The sequence below is a fragment of the Cuculus canorus genome, chromosome 2 (genome assembly GCF_017976375.1).
Source record: "Cuculus canorus isolate bCucCan1 chromosome 2, bCucCan1.pri, whole genome shotgun sequence".
In the NCBI taxonomy this organism is placed as follows: domain Eukaryota; kingdom Metazoa; phylum Chordata; class Aves; order Cuculiformes; family Cuculidae; genus Cuculus; species Cuculus canorus.
Window position 1 is genome coordinate 46,370,643 of NC_071402.1, and position 18,251 is coordinate 46,388,893.

The 18,251-nt window shown below is 41.8% G+C and overlaps 1 protein-coding gene across 2 annotated transcripts in view; it reads left to right on the forward strand.

Annotated features, from left to right (window-relative positions):
• The window catches only part of GAREM1 (GRB2 associated regulator of MAPK1 subtype 1), a 105,388-nt gene extending 92,742 nt beyond the window's left edge, over positions 1–12,646 (forward strand). For both annotated transcript variants that reach the window (XM_009561692.2, XM_054059096.1), the window contains one exon: positions 114–12,646. In XM_009561692.2, coding sequence (XP_009559987.2) covers positions 114–1,026 — 913 coding nt within the window. In that variant the 3' untranslated portion in view covers positions 1,027–12,646. The remainder of the gene's footprint in view (positions 1–113) is intronic.
• Positions 12,647–18,251: the final 5,605 nt, after the last annotated feature.

Consider the following 18,251-nt stretch of genomic DNA (forward strand, 5'->3'; position numbering starts at 1 on the left):
GAAAATCCTTTCCTTGTGACAACCATTCTCTGACTCTGTCGGATGATTTATGAATGTATTGAAATGCCACATTTTTTCTTACTAACTACATCCTTTCTGCTTTGTTCCTTAAGCAATATCACAGAGGGTGACAACACCAACCCGACTGAGAGCACACCTGTCTCCTGCTACCCATGTAATAGGATGAAAACCGAATCCAAAGACCCTGAAAGCACGATGCCTTTGGGGAGCCCCTCAGCTGAAGCTCTGCCTTCAAGGTTATCTTGGCCAAACCACCTTTCAGGAGGTGCCGAAGACCTGAACAGGAGCGATTTCCTGCTTGAACCAAGCAGGAGCTATAGTTACCCCAGACAGAAGACTCCAGGCACACCAAAGAGAAACTGTCCAGCACCTTTGACTTTTGACTTCGATGGGTGTGAGCTGCCGGCGGGATGCTCCCCGCTGACTTCGGCAGAGTTCACGAACACCATCTCTAGCTGTCCAAAGTCGGCAAGCTACTCTCTAGACTGCACTGATGAGAAAGCTCTGGGAGTGAGCAATGCAAAGCAGAGCCATTCGTGTCCTGCCTTACCTCCTCGGGCACCGAAGACGAGTGAAGAGAAACCGGTTACAGACATGTGTCCCTTGCCACTGAAAATAGATGGTGCTGAGGAGGAGTTGAAATCTGATTCTCCAGACCTCTTGGAAGATCAGTATCTCGTTAAAAAGGGCATGCAGGATACGTTCTCTGTGTCTTATCCCTTCTCATCTCCCCTCCACCTCCAGTTAGCTCCAAGGTCTTGTGGGGATGGCTCTCCCTGGCAGCCACCTACGGACCTTTCTGGACTCTCAATAGAGGAAGTGTCTAAATCGCTGAGGTTTATTGGCCTATCAGAAGATGTCATATCATTTTTTGTTACAGAGAAAATTGATGGCAATTTACTGGTTCAGCTTACAGAAGAAATCTTGTCTGAAGACTTTAAGCTAAGCAAATTGCAGGTTAAGAAAATACTGCAGTTCATTAATGGCTGGCGGCCCAAGATGTGATGCCAACTAGTTATTGGTGAAACTGTACGAGATGTGCGTGATGCACTTCAGCTAGTACATCACTTCCTGTTTTTTGCACTATAAGCCCTTCCTGTAAATAGTAGTAGAAAAATTCTTACTATGCAGATAACCGTTTTTGAGTGGTGAACAGATTTTTTTTTTGTATGTCAATAATAAAGGTGGCAGAGGTGTGCCTTGCGCATCCCTGAACATTCAACAGCTGCTAAAAACTGGACACTAAGGGAACTTTTACTCTGTAGTCTGTTAAGACTTTGTTGTATTTATTACTGAACAATCTGATGCTGAAAGACACACACCAATCCAGTTTACAGTTTTGTGTTAACTGCAAAAAAAATGTATTTCTTACAGGATTATTTCTGTTCAAATAATATTTGGCAACATGCTGTGACTTCTTTCTGTTTCTGTTAACAAAAAGCATATTTAGATATACAAAACCATTTTGACACTACATCTGAAAATGTTAGGAATTGCTGTGAAGTGCCACTAATACACTATTCTTGCAGCGTATTTTTATTAACAATATCCTCCTGACTACCTGTAATGTGGATACATTTTCCATGTTACTTTGAGCAAAAAGAGTTAAGCAAGACTCTTGTTTTAAAAACATTTAACTCATTGCCCAGAGGGGAGGGAAAAAGGGGGATATTCCTACTGAGCCACCCTGCCCTGGCCAATTAAAAGTTTATGACCTGTAGATTTCAAACGTTGGTAGTCAGATGGCTGGAGTAAGGAGCACAACTTCTGGTTGTGCAGCTTTCTCGTGAGAAAGGCAATTCAGTGCATAGGCTCTTCCTTCGGCAGATGCTGCCTACGGCAGTGGGCTGCTAGTACCACACTTGCTGTAGCCTTGCTCTGGCGAAAGGGAACCCCTTGTATTTCCTCTGCTGCTGGTATGACCATCTGAAAATGCACTCAATGTGCTGTTCTGTTCCTGTGGTCGGATCTGTGTGGGAAGGTGATAATACTCCTGTAGGATGCCTTTGAAATAAAGAAGTAGCATGGCAGGGAGCAGAAACAGCATTTGGCATGCTGGTAAGAGGGGACCAAGTGAGGGTTTGGGCTAAGTCCTGGGAAAACCTTGTGATGTTTAAGTTCACCTGTCTTGTTTGCAGCAGGCTAGGAGGACGTGAGTATCAAAAGTAGGAGGGACTGTAGAATTGTGAGATGTGCTAGTGCATTTGCCCATCTGCAATAGATGAAAGATGCCACACACAAGTAGCAGTCAAAAGGGAGCACAGAGATGGGAAGGGCACATTTGGCTTCCCCGGAGACCTTTCAAATTTAACTGCTCAGAAGGCTAGATACAGGATTAACTTTTGACAGTCCTTTGCTGATTTTCTGTGCTTGGCAGAGCTCTCCAAAGTGTGTCTGAATAACCCCAGGATCCTCTGCTTTTGTAATTCTGAATGCAAGAATTTGTGATGGTCGTCAGGAACATGTCTGAGACGTCCATCCTCAGCAACTGTGTGTACCCACGATCCTCAAGAGCTGTGGAGGCTGGAGCAGCTTCACCTGCTGCTGAGCAGACCTCTCACAAGGGTGACAGCTTCGCCTGCCTTTTTTACCTTTTTGAACTACAAAGATTCTCTCTCCATTGTAGGGCACATAGTGGGAGCATCAAGAGAAAACAACGAGGGGGGGGAAAAGGAGGCTGATTTTGCCCGTTTTCTCAACCAGATCGATAAATTAAAAATAATTTATTTGCCAATGGAGTTTTCTGTTGCCTGGGCGAATTTCATGTCATGTCTTCATGCTGAAGCCAGGATACATCATTTGTCTTACAATAATGCAAACCGCCAGTTCTCAGCCAGAGAGCAAAGCCCAATTGATGTGGGTATGAGAAAGCAGTCAGCCAAAAAATGTCCCAATAGAAAAACCCCGTGAGTTCATAATCCTGCTCTTTTTATTAATGTATTGACTTGTAGCAACAGATGAATAGCTTTCTCCAGATGCTTTAATTAGTGTCCTCAAATATTTTAGCTGCAAGTATGAATAAATGAAATTCGAACACTGTTCAGATGTCTGTGTTTGTTGGTAGGCACGTGAAGTTGAAGTAAATCACATTTTAACCTTCGCTATGCGAAATGGACATTCGAATTTGACAGGGCCAAATTTTAAATCTCATAGAATTATTAAGGTTAGAAAAGATCTCTAAGATGAAGTCAAATCATCAATGCAATACCAACATGCCTACTGAAATCGTGTCCTGAAGTGCCACATCTGCACGTTTGTTTAATACCTCAGGTGATAGTGACTCTACCACTTCCCTGGGCAGCATGTTCCCAACACTTCATCACTCTTTCAGTAAAGAAATTTTTCCTAATATCCAATCTAAACCTCCCCTGCTGCAACTTGAGGCCATTTCATCTTGTCCTGCTCTTCTACTCGTTGAGTACCAGTCTTCATTTGGCTTGGCTTGGCTTATTAATTCCACATTAAAAAAAGTAAAATATCTTTCCCACTTGAAAAAAAGAAGAGATTGAAGTCTTGGTAATATTAACATTAAATATTTTGGATGCCCCCAGGATATTAACATCCCTGAGAAAACAGTGTTCTTTGAGTATGGATGGATACTTATTCTGTTATCAATGCTTGGAATGTTTTTTTCTTGCAAACAGCCTAGTGGAGTTTGCATTCATGACTGTGCTGCATTAACATCACATATGCATAGACCAATATACGACTGTCCTGTTGAAAGGCCCAGAATGTGCAATGTTTTACAGATCCTGTATGTGAAAGTACAGCTAAAACCTCTAATTGCAAATTTTCTGTTTATGTCCTTCCAGTTGTCTTGTTCTGGCTTAGTGCATTGCTTACTTATTTTTATGCGTAATGTGTCAGCATTTGACCTTTTCTTTTGCCGTCAGCAGCGTATCACCTTGATTTTCCAAGCCTTTTTTATCGTCTTATGTGTTCTTAACCTCTGTGTTGTGTGAATTATGTGACTGCCATGCTCAGCCACCTGCTGTGATGCCCAAGTTGGACTGAAGCCTCTGCTCTGGTGAAATCAAGAGAGTGATGAGCAAACCAGGCAGCTGGAATGTGGTGGCTCAGCCTCTCCACTGCTGATACAGTGGTAGCCGGATACAGCAGCACTGTTGCTGATGGGATCTAATGTATTTGCTTTCTTCTTGAGCTTCACTGCCATAGTGTTAGGGGGTCAGGACCATCTGTGGCGCTGTAGAAGGCAGTCTGAACAAGGCGGACTGATGTGAACACATTAGTCTCACTGGAAGTCCTTGGCAATAAGGGGATGGTGGCACCTTTGAAATGGGGCAGGAGCGGTGGAGTCCCTCAGGCTTTAGCAGAGAACCACACAGTCTCTTTAGAAGGATGCGTTGTAAAACCTAGAGACTTTGATCTGTAAAAGTTTACAAAATGCTGCACCGCTTAGGGTACTTTGAGAGTGGAGGGTTACTTCAATGTTTCCTACTGTGATTATTAAGTGTCTGAAAGCTCTGGGGAATATCTGTGATATGGACTTTTTATCAGCTGATGTGAATAGGAGGAGACAGCACTCAGCATTTGATAGGACTTGCAAACCATACTAGCAAAACAGACAGCACCCAGCCACGGGCATGCTCCTCGGGGGTTCCCTTGCTGCTGAACTCTTGAAGTGGGTTCTTGCCTGGTTTTGTGCAACCCAACCAGCCTGTGCAATGAGTGATCCCAAACAGCTCCCAAGAGCAGCTCGGAGGTTAGCAATGGGTGAAACCAGCCTCGTTTTGGAGAATAATGGGGTTAAAGCACGTTGATGCAAGCTGTGTTGGCTGTCCTTGGGGCCTGAGAGTGGGCTCTGGCCCATTTTTTAACAGACATATAGCCACTGAGTTCAGACAGCGTGTGTTGTGCTGAAATGGGCCTAAAATCTCTTACTTTTTGGAGGCAATTTACTAAAATAAGCTGATTCTAACCTTGGATTTCTTTCCTCAGATTTTGTAAATGTAAGGCCTATGGTGCTTATTTAATTACCTGTGTTCTGAAGCTGTGTGTTTCCTCAGGGTTTTTGTTTGTCTGAGGATTGCAATAGCAAAAAAAACCAGGTGTGCCGTTTGGTATGGAGCTGTCTGTTTGTCCTGCGCCAGGAAACACATCCTTTCTATGCAACAATCATGTGATGGTGCAAGGACTGATGCTGCCTTCATCAGTGGTGAAAGCTGGATTCTGACATGGGTTCTTCTCTAGAAGTGGACACAGAATTGGCGTGGGGGGACAGGGAGGAAACTTGAAGGGAAGTACAGGTTTCCTTTAAACGCTCGTTGTGCCTAGGATTAAGATTCTTTGTGTTGCTACCTGGTTAGCTAACCAAAGCTGTACTGAAATCAACTCAAAGTGCATATTTACATTCTTATTCTTGCTGTATTGTAAAAATTGCCCACAGCTAGAAACTTAGAGACTGAAAACATTTGATCCATCCAAAATTCAAAAGAAAATGTATTTCAAAGTGTTCTTTGCAGCTTGAAGCAGGAGTTTGAAGTAACTGTGTATTACATAGGGTTTTTTCCAATACAACAGTTTTACTTGCAACTTGCCACAACAGCTTCAGGAGAAACAACATAAATAGTGAGGCTGTCTCAAAACCCACTGTGTTTCAAATCTGTCTATAAATACTTGAAGCGTTTTCTCTGTTTTCTTCTTGAATCAAATCCTTCATCATCTCCCCACTAAATAAAGTGTGCTGGCACCAGCTACTTGCGTGCTGCCCAGCGGGATACCTGCCTGCAACACAGGTCAGCAATATCCTGCCTGCGGGCCAGACAGGGAATATGCCACACTACTAAAAAGCCTAACACCAGTCCTGTGTGAAAGGACTAGGGCTTAGTCCAGCTCTCGTAGTTCCTCTTTTCAATGCTTTGAAATCACAGCACTCCCATATACAGGCTAGAAGGTACGAATGAAATCTTAATGGAAGTGAAGGACCTTGTATTTGTGGTATTAGGGGTGGCAGGGCAGTAGGGAAATGCAGGCCCCTTGTAGACACCTAGCAATAAATGACTCTTCATTTCTTTTGTCTTAAACTCCTAGTAGTCCAGGAGTTGTTCAGACTTTACCGTTTCTGTGTGTAATAAACAAATTTTCAGTGTGAAGATCTGCAGAATGATTCTCCTGTCTTAGACAATCTTCTGAATTATATTAAAAATATCTGTTAGTTCTTAGCTCTTTAGATTCACTTTGGGTAGATCAAAAAAGTAACACTTGGGGGAAAAAATAAGAGAAAGCCTCAATACTTTGGCTTAGTAAATTTCTGTTTTGAAACGAAGCATGTTTTTTGTGGAATTATGTGCTGTTTTGGGCTTTTGTGTAAAAGGCTGAAGGCAGATTATTATTTAAACCAGGTGCAAATAAATATTCCTGTAATGTATATGAACAAATCTAAACCGTGTATTGTAAGTACATAAACTGTATATTAAAGACACTATTTTCATGATATTTCAAACATGTACAGAATTCATTGTACTAAGTTGGTTGGGTTGCACATACTATATAAAATGGTTGGGTTTCATTTAGTAATTTCACTGACTTATTCTCTTGCTCATCTCAGTGTAACTCAGAAATAACCACTTCTCAAATACCGAATTCACTAAGTAAGATTGGAATAATTGAGAGAAGCAATCAGGCTTTTGCTTTTAACTTCTGAAGACACGTTACTTTTTCTTGTCTTGTAATTTCAGTTGATCCCCTTCAGCAAGAGTATCGAGCTGTGTGTTCCCCAAAGAATTTGTTGTCAGACAGCTTTCCTGTCTCCAGCAGACATTTACCTAAAACATTATTTTCCTGAGCCCCGAGTCTATTATTTTTGTTTTAGGGCAATTTATTCAATTGTAATTTGGAAATACTTTTTATGCGCAAGTATTTCTGCTGTGCAAAAAGCTTCTGAAGCATTTATTGGGTGGAAAGAAAATTAGAGACAAAACAATATTGTGCTCTAGGTTGTCTCTTCACTTTTTCTCAATATTGGCATTAGAGGGAAAGGTTAGCTCCACGACCATCCACGTGTCATGCAGATAAGTTGCTGTTGTGCCGAATTCCCGTTGGATTGAAGCTTCATTTGCTGATACTATGCCAAAAGAAAGTTCACCCTAGCACAACAGTAGTTGCAGAGGGTTTTATGGAGGGATTTATTAATATGTATATGAGAAATAAAGCAGGACAGAATCTGCCACAGTGGTTTCCATTGGATTTGAGACAGATGGGATTTACTCGCCTCCAACCCTCCCATCTGGGAGAGGGGAGAAGTGCGTGTGGAGGTAGGATGTGCATCATGTTGAGGGGGGAACAGAGAAAAGCAGAATTGCTTTCACAAGTTAACAAAAATCTCATTCACCGTGAGTGGGGCTGTCTAGTGAACAACTCTGCTCAGCTTTTCAAAGAGGAGAAAGGAAAATATTTAAGTTTTTGAATGGTCTAGTCTATTTGGCTCCAGGCTGAGTGGAAGTGTCTGCGGGAAAGTATTTGATGCGTGAAGAGGAAAGGAAGGGCTTTAGCCCAAGTCAAAAACTCCTGTCTCCCTATCAGAAAAGTGCTCTTCTAAGGCAGATGGTTTCTGTTTGTTTGTATTGTAATAGTCATTGAGCCTGACATAAATCTGTCTGACTCTGGTCACTATGGCTACCTACAAATATGAATATAAGGAATACAGACAGGGGAGGGACCTGAAAATGCATCTCTTCTCTTTGGGAAATCCAAGCTTAATGCTTATGAACATGCCACTCCTCTTGGTGTGATACGTTCACTAGTTAGACCTCCCCTAGATTTGTTAGGCATGTATGTACCTTGTTCTTCTCACAGGGGCTCCTGTCCCTGAATTGAGTTGCTCTGGGATTTGGGATACTGAGAGATCCTGATGTTCTGCTTCTCGACTAATCACTGAAGTCCTTAGTTGCAGCAGGCTGTGCTAGCTCAGGTCATCACTAGCTTGGGGCACTCTACACCGCACTCTGTTGCCCAGGTATAAACATGCTTTATGTCACCAGATGCACACGTCATATGCAACCACTTTCTTCTGTGTAAACCTGCAGACCTGGGCAAAGCTCTCCTGATCTTCCTTTGTTTCTTGCCAAGAGCAGATCAAAGAATCACAGAAAATTGTTTGGGTGGAAAGGGACCTTTAAAGGTTGTCTATTTCAACCCCCTCTGCAATAAGCAGAGACATCTTCAACTAGGTCAGGTTGCTCAGAGCCTCGTCCAACCTGACCTTGAATATTTCCAGATGATGGGATCTGCCATTGCAGAACAAATGGAAAATCTGAGCTGCTCAGGCATTTGCCCTAGCTGATTTTTCCCATGAATGCCTGCTGGACCATTTCCCCAGCAGCCTTTTTCCCATAGCAGCATGATTTCTAGGGCTTCCCTTGACACCCCTTGCTAACCACTGCCTCTGCCTCTATGGGCAGATGCTGGAATGGCAGCTCTGGTTGTTGTGCAAAAACTTGAGATTAATTGTATTCTGTATATAGATTTATTTATTTTTTTCTTCTCTTGCTTGTGGCTGTCACACTCAGCAAATATCAATTTTTGTTGAAAGTTTTTATGTTTTTATTCAGTTGCCTGGATCCAGTGTTCCTCCATTCTCAGGACAGTGTCGCTATTCGTTTTCACTCAGCACAATGAAGAGCTGACACGAAGACTGATTTTCAGAAGGTGGTGTCTTCTCCCCATTCTTGCTATCAGATTCCAAAGGTGCAAAGCTCAAGATGGGTAAGCAGGCTGCAGCAATGTATGTACAGAAATATGACCCAAATCTTTATTTATTCCTCAACATGACCTCAAAAGTACTTGACTCCTGAGTGGGACAAAAGGAATTTGATGCCAAACGTGCTTTGGATTAAGTAAAAACCATTCCTCACAAAGAGTCTAGGGCAGGAGGAAGAAGAATAAAAGGAAAGAAAATAGGGAAGAAAGAGAAAAGATATTTAAGGTGCCAAGTCTAGGGAGTTGGCAATGAAGCAGAAAGATGTGTCCTTTTGTTTTGTGTGGCAGTGGCTGCTGTAGTACTTGTATGTGCCACACAGTGTCAGACTGGCCCACAGCCACAGAAGATGAAACCAGCTGTAGGGGTTGCAGAGGATGATACATGAGCTGAGGGATCTCATTAGGACTTTCTGCCAACCCCATAGAAGCTCTGCCATGAGAAGGAGCTGTTTTAATTGCACTGTTGCTATTCTATTATACAGTATTGACAATTGTTCTTAATGAATATGGGGATCAGCGAGGCAGGTCTCCAGGGCTGGGTTTCCAGTAGATTAGTGCAAACAGAAAGCAGGAGGAAACTCTAATTGGTTGACACCGTAAGAACTGGCAGAAGTTCTGGCAGTGCTCTGAAGAACTACATATATCTTGGCTGGCCTTATCTGTTTAACTGCAGCTCTGCAAGCAGGAGAAATGTATGACAGCTAGAAACTACTCTAAATGCTAACTCGGTATAGCCTTTGCTCTTGAAGAATGAAGCACAGCCCATCCTTTTAACCAGCCCTCCAGGTTCCTCCTGAAGTCAATGCAGGGGAGAGGGTTTATCCTTCAAAAAGACTGGAAAATCATACTGGATTACTATTTCATAGAATCATAGAATGGTTTGGGTTGGCAGGGACCTTTAAAGACCATCTAATACACCACCATCCTTCACTACATCAGGTTGCTCAAAGTAAGAGTCCAACCTGACCGTGAACACTTCCACTCATGGGACATCCACAACTTCTCTGGGTAATCATCTGTTCCAGTGCCCTACCACTCTCATCATAAAAAAATGTCTTCTTTATATCCAAACTAAATCTGTGCTTTTTCAGTTCGAAAACTATTGCCTCTTTTTCTATCACTACAGGCCTTGGTGAAAAGTTTGTCTCCACCTTTCTTACAAGACCCCACTCTGTGTTGAAAGGATGCAATAAGGTCTCCCTGCAGACTTCTCTTCTCCAGGCTGAACAACTCCAACTCTCTCAGCCTTTCTTCATAGAGTGATGCTCCATCCCTCTGAGCATTTTCATGGCCCTGAAATTTCTCCTTTTACAAACAAGTCAATGAAACTGCTGCAGAGCTGAGACTGCTCTGTCTACATCTATCCCACATAGGTCTCTGGTTGCTCTTGCCTTACAATTGATTGCTCAAACTTTTTTTGTCTTCTGCTTCCTGTAATGGAAGGCAATGATAGTTAAATGCTTTTCTCTTACCTGTCTAGTAAGCTTTCCACTAAGACTTCCTTCCTGACTTCAAAAGAAGGGCACGTACTGTTCCTTCTTTTGATTCTTCTCTGCTGCAGCTGGTTTACTGAAAAAAAAAAAAACCAGTGTCATTTCATATGGTCTCCTGTGTCCATTTTTCGCTTTATAGAATTCTATCTGAGCTTCTTGTGCAATGCTAAAACTGGGACTTGGAAAGTGAGCCTCCAGTGGGAGTATGGCAGGCCAAGGTTAAAAAGCCCACTAATTAAAAAAGCAACAAACAGTACAAATCCATTTTTTTCAGCTGGAAAAACCCAGCACATCCTTTCATTCTGTCACCCTCCTCTGCTACCGCTTGGCCTTCGGAGACTGCGTGCCTCTTGCTAGGGGTGATGGGGCAGTTGCAGGGGGTAGGGTGGCTGCCTCTGGTCCTATGCAAAGCCCTGCAGAGCCACGTTCATCATGTCCAGGCAAAACATCCAACCCTTTTTCTGCCCTGCTTCTGTTTTCTGCACCCGTCTTGCTCCAAGTGTTTTAGTCTTTGAGCTTCCATAGCATATAAGCTTGGTTTGGCTTCTACCTTGCCTGCAGAACCTGAAGGAATCAGGTAGGGTGATATCCACTGATAAAAGTGTGTAGCTAACATTTATAAAATACCCCATTGTTGTTGAGCAGTGAGACATAAAGCTTGAGGTTAATGCAATTTCTTTTATTCTTCTTCCCTGGGTCTTCATGTGAAAAATGAACCCATCCCCAAGCCCAATATACAGCATGATATTTCTCCTTCTGCTGCCCTAAAAGTAGTTTGGTTACTTCCCCACTCCGTGAATTACTGAGACGCTTTCAGCTACTGTCTAACTGTACAGAGTACCCTTTGCTAAGTATGCATAACGTCACTTATATTCAATAACTAGCAGCTGGAATTTGATTTTTGTAGCTTATCCAGAAGGCTTGTGTTCAGATTTCCTTAACCCAGTGGTTTTACAAGAAAATTGAGATATCTATTTAAACTACGTAGATTGTCCATGAAAACTGGTGTCATTCTTACTGATGGCTTTACTCAGAGAAGAACAAAGCCCAAGTAAAAGGAGTTATATTTAGGCTGTAGGTTCTTAATTCTTAAGCTTGAAATCTCAGAGCTGATTGTGAGCCTGCCTGGAGCCATGAATTTCCATATACAAGATGCAGCTTTGAAATCTTTTTCAAAGTCTTATATTTGAACTATGGAAAAGCAGAGATGAGAAGACAGTTTCTAAAGGAGAGAGGAGAGGCTTCTGTGTTGCACTGTGCCTTTCATCTCCAAACACAAAGGACCAACATACAGAAAAAGTCAGAGTAAGCCGAGCTGCAGCAGCTCAGCCTGAGGCTGCAGCCTGGTGTTGCCTCTCTTGCAGCAGCCCCAAGCAAAGAGCCTGGCGAGGGAATGAGAACAGGACATGCGAGGATATTTGCTGGAATTGCTTTCCATCTCCAGGGATCTACATCTCAGGGGTTTTCAGAAGCAGAAGTGGTACTTTGTATTTAAAAGTCACTGACTTCACTAATGAGTTTCTAAGTTTCCTGCCAATACACCAGTTTTTACCTGCAATTTATGTTGGATTATATTCTGAAGCGCTAAGCAAAACTCAAGATTTTAGGAATTGATGCATTTAAATACCCCAGTGCCACCAGTAAAACAGTACCAGCTCATTGTGTTTATAAACCATACATGACTCTGCCTCTGCTATTTTAGTTCTTGCATGCTTTTCCAAGGTGTTAAAACTTCCTGTTGGTACTCACAGAGCTTGAGATTCATGCAGTAACCTGAGGAGCAGGTTAAAGCTTAAGAGATGCTTGTTTCTGACTGGCTAAAAAAACCCTAAACCTCCCAATTCTCAAGGGGTTCAGTTTTCACCCATTCATCTGTGGGGATCTGAGGGAAATATGCCCAAAAACCAAGGAACAAAGTGAATTTTGTCTTGGACCCAAACCTCAGCATTTCCTAAGTTCTGTGTGAAACCAATCTTAATGCATGGGTTTCTGCATTTATTTCTCAGACTAAATTTGCCCTGAATTGACATGGGATTTTTAGAAGCCAGAAGAGATTCCAGTCAAGAAACTAATATAATGTTCATCAGCAAAATTTGACCCAAGGCATTATCAAACCTTTTACACCTGTGTTATATATCAGAAAAATACTTACCAGAGAGCCATTCTCTATAACAGCCACTGCTTATTATTCTGCATTTTGCCATAAGCCAAATTCATAAATGCATTTTTAATTGATGTAATGGAAGGCTTGGTATTTTTTTGGGGGAAAAAAGTAACTATAATTCCTTCAATTATGCTGAAATGTTTCAGATAATCTTAAATAAATGTCTTCTAGAAGGCTTTGCTATTTCTTCGTTTTTAATACCATAAGCTATTTCAGAAGGAAGCTTTTCGTAAGTCAGGAAATCAATAAAAGGTTGTTAAAAGCAGACTAGCGTCTGGTTAGCTCATCTTTTTGCTAAAGCTATGTTATATCACTGAATGCAGGTGTGTGTATGCACCTGTGGGTCTGTGTATATATGCATGTAACTAACAAAGAATACATGAATAAAAAATCATCTGCTGCTTGCTGTACAGCTTAAGTGCTTCTGCAATACCGAAAACACGAGTTTTTCCAGTGTGAGAACAGGCAAGTGCACTTGCCTGACAAACAAGAAGCAAAATCTGTTCATGAAGGCAGACTGACAGTTCAAGTGTAGGGAAATGGGAAAAGGGTAATCCAGGCTCTCTTCTAAGTTTGCTTAATAATAATGTTCTCTTCCGAGAAAATCAAAGGTTACGTTCATACAGGTGAAGGGCTTTTTTAATTTGATTGTTTTAGTTGGGTTTCTTTATGTAATTTTCCATTTGATTTAATGCTATTTAGTATGATAAATGCTGCCTAATCCAAAATTCTTTTTTTTCCCTTTTCATGTATGAAAATCAGAGATGAAAGATTAGCTTCTAGTGACCTGCATCAAAATATAACTTGGCTGAAATTGAAATGAATTTGGATTTAGTTCTACCTCTTGGATAGTTTTGCTGCAACAACAAATCTTCATAATGTTAAGCTGCCTCTGCTCAAGGAATGGAAGAGGTGTGTTCAGCTGAGCTGTGAGAAGCTCCTGCTGTCTCTGCCCTGACTGTGTGTGTCTGACTGGAGTCAATGTCATCAGATCCTCAAAATGTAAAGGAATTTAGGATTTTAAAGTAAGATTACCGCAGCAGCTTTTCATGGTTTAATCATTTCATATTGGAAGCTGCTGAATGATGCATTCAGTGAGCTGATTGCTTTTCAGAGAGCATTAAAAGATTTAGTTGCTCCCTGTCTCAAATATTTGGAAGTTTTCACACTGGGATTGAAGGAAGCTGTGGAGCAAATCATGTCTCTCCCCAGGCACGGGCAGCTCACTTTCTTGGTAGCTTGGGCTGTGTGGAAGGAATTGTGACAAAATGCAATTATTTTGGATTTAAGCTTTGTTGTAACTTGGTCTGTGTTTTGTCTCTCAGCTGTATAAAAGGCAATATGCATTGCTTGTTGGATTTTCTTAATCGGTAAGTATTAATGGCAAGTGTTAATACAGCGTTCGCCTCGCACCCTGCTGGTGTGCCCACTGCCTCAGCTGGGTTGGTCCTGGGCATGTGGCTGCAGTGGGGAGCCAGCAGCCCTGAGTGGGTGCAGGACAGGCGGCACCTCTAAGGGGGCACCTCTTCGGATCTGGGTGTCCTTTCTTGCCTCAAGGTGTTAACTGCAGCTCAGGGTAACACAGGCACTGGAACAGTAATACAGGCAACTTACATGACATCTCATGCTCCATTCCTCACCGCACCGTTGTGTGGCTGTATCTGCTGGAGTCGTCATCCATCCTCCTCCTCGGTAGGGAAATATCCAAATATCACACAGAATCATAGAATCACCAGGTTGGAAAAGACCTTTTGGATCATTGAGTCCAACCATTCCTATCTGCCACTAAAACATGTCCCTGAGCACCTCGTCTACCCGTCTTTTAGAGAGCCAACCGTTCTGCTTACAATTTTAAAAATATCACACAAAACGTATTTACAGAAAAAAATAATTAATTTTGGATAGTGCATAGGAGGAATAAGAGTTTCTAAACACCCCTTTGCATCAAAGTACCTTTGACTGACACCCCCTCAACAAGTCACTGCCTTGCAGCTGGACATGGCAGCAGAAGGAGTGGGTGCCTGTCAGGACTGCCTTGAGATGAATCTGGTATCAAATAGGAGTATTTACTGAACAGTTCAAAAATTCACGTCAGCATGGCTTCAAGTTCCATTAATTCTATCATGATGTTCTTCTGCACTGATTGCAAAAATACTCAGTAGCTTTTCCCTGAGGGTCTACTTAGAAAGATTCCTTTCTTTCGGGCTTGCCACCTGCTGCTCATGGTGCCTGGAAGGGATGTCTGCCATGCTGATTGTGAAGTGGATAACAACCGTGTCCACCTACCTCCATCTCCTCTCTGCCAGATTTCCTCCTGTTACCTACACCCGGAGCTTCCCCAGGGACAGCTGAATGCCCCCTGAGCTATCGCCCTCCTCCTCCAGGGATGGAGATCTGTACAACTGTTGTGGATCTGCAGCTCAGCGCTCATCTGGGCAGGACCAAACCGGGCCGCTGGGAGAGCTCTGCCTGACTGCGAGGTTTGAGTCTGGTTCACCAAAACACAGAGGCCTGTCAGGAACCCCCAGACCAAAATCAAGGCAGCCCAAACTGGAACTGGAGTCGGTTTTGGTTTATTTTCTGTTCAAGTCCTCTTACTTGGGAGACACAATTTTACCCTGAGTGGAGGTTATGTTGTTCACACACAGATCTCAGAGATAGTTTATTTCAATTGCACTCTTCTGTCCCCAAAGCATTTTCTTTGGTCCTTCTGCGGCATCAGCTGTCTTACCAGCAGTTGCCCACAAAGTCTGTAAACTAACAAAAGATTGATAGGTTCATAAAGGAGAGGTGAAGGTGGCGTTTCCCTGCTTTCCGCTTTAGGATTTAGGTTTCTGAGATGACTGATTGCTTTTTTCCTCACAGTGTGGGGTTTGCAAGGCTTGTCTGACCAGTGTTTAGAAGAAGCCCAAGTGTCTGACAAGCCTTTTGAAAACAAAGCAGAAACTGAGTTGTTCTCTCTTTCCTTCAACGGCAGCCCTAGTCCTATAGCACATTCTTCGATAGAATGTCTCCTGCTCCACACCGTACAGATACCCCACCCACTCAGAGTGTGGAGCGAAGAAGAAATTAAATCTTTGGAGCTATAAAGCTATACAACATAGTTTTAGTTCTTTTCAATTATGATGTGGAACTTCACCGAATCCTCTTTAGCATGGATTTCTCTTGCTAAGCCATAACAGAAGGAATAAATCAAATTTCTTTGAATTTAGTTCCACTTGCATTTTCTCTTTCCTAAGCAGCTTTTTGTGCCATGAAAACAGTGGTCCAGCATGTCTTTAATAGTTAACCTATTTAATAGTTCATCTCATGACATCTCTCTGCATCTGGAGGAAAATGCCCAGGACAATAATGTTGCCTAATAATATCAAACTGATGAGCAGAGAAATAGCACCCACATTCTCAGCTGATGATATGGCAAAGATCAAGAAATTCTGCAAAGCTCAAACTAAAGTAAGTTATAAATTGCACTAATACTGGCTAATGGATAATGAGATTCAGCCCTAATGTTGGTAATGTGCAATGTAAGTGTTTGCTGTTTCTTAAATAGGATATCTTTGACCATTTAAGCAAGTCTTTAGCACCAAACGTTCATGGCCATGAGTATATTAAAAAAACCATTTTGAGTATGCTACTGCTGGGTAATGAGAAAGTTCTCAACAATGGGACACGCATTAAAGAAAACATCAATATCTTATTATTAGGTAAGAGCATGTAGAGTTAATTGTGCATTGATAAGTTATTTTATTATCCCCCCTCCTCCTCATGCCAGTGTAGTTCTGTTATGCAATATTAGCAAGAAAATAAAAGCCAACCCAGTACAAAGACTCATTTTGTCTTATACAAGAATGTTTGTTAGTGTCTTAGGATCAATTTATTTTATCCTTGGGCACATTTTTACAATTATTTCTGTTTTGTCCCACACTTCCCTATTTACTTGACATCTGTTCTATGCTTCTAACTAGCGCCGGCATGATGCGCAATCGAGTCTAATCCTGCGCTGCTCATTCAGGCGAGACACCCACTGATTTCACGAATGGGCTTCAGTTTATCCCTTAAGTTGATGGAACTATTCTACTTCTGTCACTTGTAGGCACAGTGACTGTTCAGTTGTGACTTCATTCCTAAATGTTTTGTTTTCAGTACACATAATTAAGTTACATTAGCCTGACAATGCTAACCTGCTACATAACAGCTCCTCGCAGAGGTGTCAGCTTCTTGCAAAAATCAAGTTCTTTATTTTTCTAAAGAGCTTCAATGAACTATTTGATAACTTGCTTTAAAAAGAGACTAACCTAAAAAAATAATCCTTCTCAAATCTTTCTGTTTGAGTGTGTCTTTTCTCTCCTGAAGAGGGCAACTGAAACAACACTTTTTCCACACTGCACTACTGGCTCCTCAACCATGCTAGTACAGATGGAACCAGTTATCCAATAAGCCTTTGTCAAAAGCGCTTCCCCAGCACCTGAATTACCTTGCTGTGTACCCAGATATAGCACATGTGGAGCCACGAAAATTCAAAGCAATAGTACAAAGGCAGTCAATGACATGCTAATGGATCTGTTGGGCTTTGCAATCCAAAGGACTGTCTATTAAAGTTTTAATAAAGCCAAAAGCCAGTTCTTTAATAAAATGCAAAGCTAGGCTGGACATAGGCATCTTCTTTGAAATTTGGAATGAGATCTTAAATTTTAAAAAAAAAGGGAAAGAAATTATTCTGGGAACACTCTAAAGCAAGAACGCTAATAAAAGAAAGTACAGTTTGAGCATTTCTACCTGATTTATTGAAACAGTAGGATTCTGAGGATGTCTTTAGTACCTACCTATGTTCAATAATGTCTGGAGGGGTCTCACGTATGTGGTTCTTTTACATATAGTTAAATATATAAATACAAATTTCTGTTTATAAAAATGTACACTCTTGGCTTAGAAATGCCAGGTTCTCTTCTTTTCAGTGTGAGGCTGAAATGAGAAACTGCAGTTCTTCCTATAGACCAATACTGCTTGTGTAACCTTACATCTAAAACAACTTAGAAGCTAATCAATGGTACAAGATTTCCAAGTTTGGTAAGAGTCAGGAGTATTTTGGAGGAGAAACACTGGAAAAATCCCAAACTAAAATTCTAAAACGTGGAGGATTTTATACCAGAGTCCTGCAGCTTTGGGAGCTTGAAGGCTCAAGCATGTATCTCTCTAATGCTTTGTCTTCCTTCAATTGCCTGAACCTGTGCTTTTGGAGATGCTGGTGAAGCATGGCAGGCTCCTATACCTGGAATAATTAAAGGTGTTGATTTGGTTTGCTCCCAGTTTTCTCCTGTTAAACTGAAATTGAACATTAAACCTCATGACATTTATATGGAAGCCATGTGGGTTTTTTCATAACATATGAAATAAAAGGTTGCAAGCTTAGAAAAATAAATGTACTAATGATATTTCAAGGTACTTACAAGATTTAAGTGAATCTTCTAAACTTTGGAAGATTTGATGTTCATTGTTACTTGGAAAGAAGAAAGACTACCACTTCTCAATATCCATCTCAATATACTCACAACACCATCAGAGGAATCCTCCTCCTTTTACAGAGAAGGAGCTTAGAAACACTGAATGAAAAATGTTTATTATGAAGCTTATAAAACCTGTCTGTAAATGCTATTCAGCTACCTGGTAAACTGCATTTTTGGGGGCCACAGCCCCAGGCTCCTCTGCAGTTAGTAATGTCAGGTTAGCATCCTCTGATCTATGAGCAGGGACTCCTGGCTCTACTCCTTCCACCACCTTCATCCAGCTACTGAGGTCTGTCTGCCAACAGCAATGAAGCCAATGGCTGTTGGGTTCTGGTTGCCAAGGGGGGAGAA